Source organism: Anomaloglossus baeobatrachus, chromosome 1 (genome assembly GCF_048569485.1).
Source record: "Anomaloglossus baeobatrachus isolate aAnoBae1 chromosome 1, aAnoBae1.hap1, whole genome shotgun sequence".
NCBI classification, from domain to species: Eukaryota; Metazoa; Chordata; class Amphibia; order Anura; family Aromobatidae; genus Anomaloglossus; species Anomaloglossus baeobatrachus.
This window is the reverse complement of record NC_134353.1, coordinates 639,195,283-639,196,570: the sequence shown is the minus strand read 5'-3', so window position 1 is coordinate 639,196,570 and position 1,288 is coordinate 639,195,283. Positions and strand designations below refer to the sequence as shown.

The 1,288-nt window shown below is 37.2% G+C and overlaps 1 gene segment (V, D, J or C); it reads left to right on the top strand.

The window, feature by feature from the left end:
- The first annotated feature begins 376 nt into the window (after positions 1 to 376).
- On the top strand, positions 377 to 856 carry LOC142243555 (Ig heavy chain V region 6.96-like). The segment is given in 2 exon segments: positions 377 to 422; positions 516 to 856. Coding segments are annotated over 2 exon segments (387 nt in total).
- The last annotated feature ends 432 nt before the right edge of the window (positions 857 to 1,288 follow it).

The window sequence follows — 1,288 nt, the reverse complement described above, 5'->3', positions numbered from 1 at the left end:
TTTCAATAAAGTGATGACTAATGTATCATTATTATCCTTGTAAAAATATGTTCATTTATTTTAAAATATTTTTTAATTTTTATTTTAAAACAGAAAATTTGCAAATATTTTCTACTAAGATATACTGTAACTGATTGTTGTATCTTTATATTAAAGTTTTGCATTGATTTGCCATTAGTGATATATAAAAATTAATAACTATAACTTTTAAAATCCACCCATGCATTATAGAAATTATATATCATGCAGTCACCCCTGTATATATGTCTCACAATATGATAATGAGCTGACGTCACTTCCTTCTGGGACATCTCCTACATAATAAAGACAGCTCTGATGGATCACACATCACCTCCTAGAAGTAACCCCGGCAGTAATGGAGACTTTCCTGCTCCTCTTTATATCCCTGGCCGGCGTGTCAGGTGACATTACTACAGACATTACTAGAACATTAGTAGAAAGATATTACTAGCACTATGATGAGATGTGGATATGGATGTAACCTTATTCTCCAGGTGTCCGGTCTGAAGAACGACTTGTCCAGCCATTGGACCCCGTGGTGATAAAGCCCGGGAATTCCCATACACTCTCATGTGAAGGATTTGGATTCACCTTCAGTAACTACTGGATGACCTGGATAAGACAGACTTCTGATAAAGGATTACAGTGGATTGCTATCATTAGATATGATGGAAGTAGCACATACTATGCAGATTCTATTAGAGGACGATTCACAATCTCCAGAGATAACAGTAAAAACATGGTATATCTACAAGTGACCAATGTGAAGAATGAGGACACTGCCGTGTATTACTGTGGAAGATACACAATGATAGAGGACAATCTCCGAGTGTGACATAAACTGGAGGAAAGATTCATCATTTCCCCACTAGGGGGCAGCACTAATTCTGGAATATTGAAGGGAAGAGGAGAAATAACATTATAACATAGGATTATAAATATTGTAGAAAACAGGGACACAATGCTGCATGTATTAGATTATGGTGATTATTACTTTTGTCATCTAAATCTATAACTTACTTTAGATAATTAATATTTCCTTTGTTGCTTATGAGAAGAAAGAGAATATCAGGATTTTGGAAGCCGCACACTTATAAATCCCACAGTATGAGGAACCTTAGTAATAGGACAATCCAATCTTATCACTTTGGTGGAAAAATGTAGCACCCAGGGGGCAGGTAGATATCAGGCACTCAGGGTCTTGTGTGACGCCCTGGGCAAGCCAGGGGTCACAGGTAATGACATCACCACACCCTACACCCCGGTT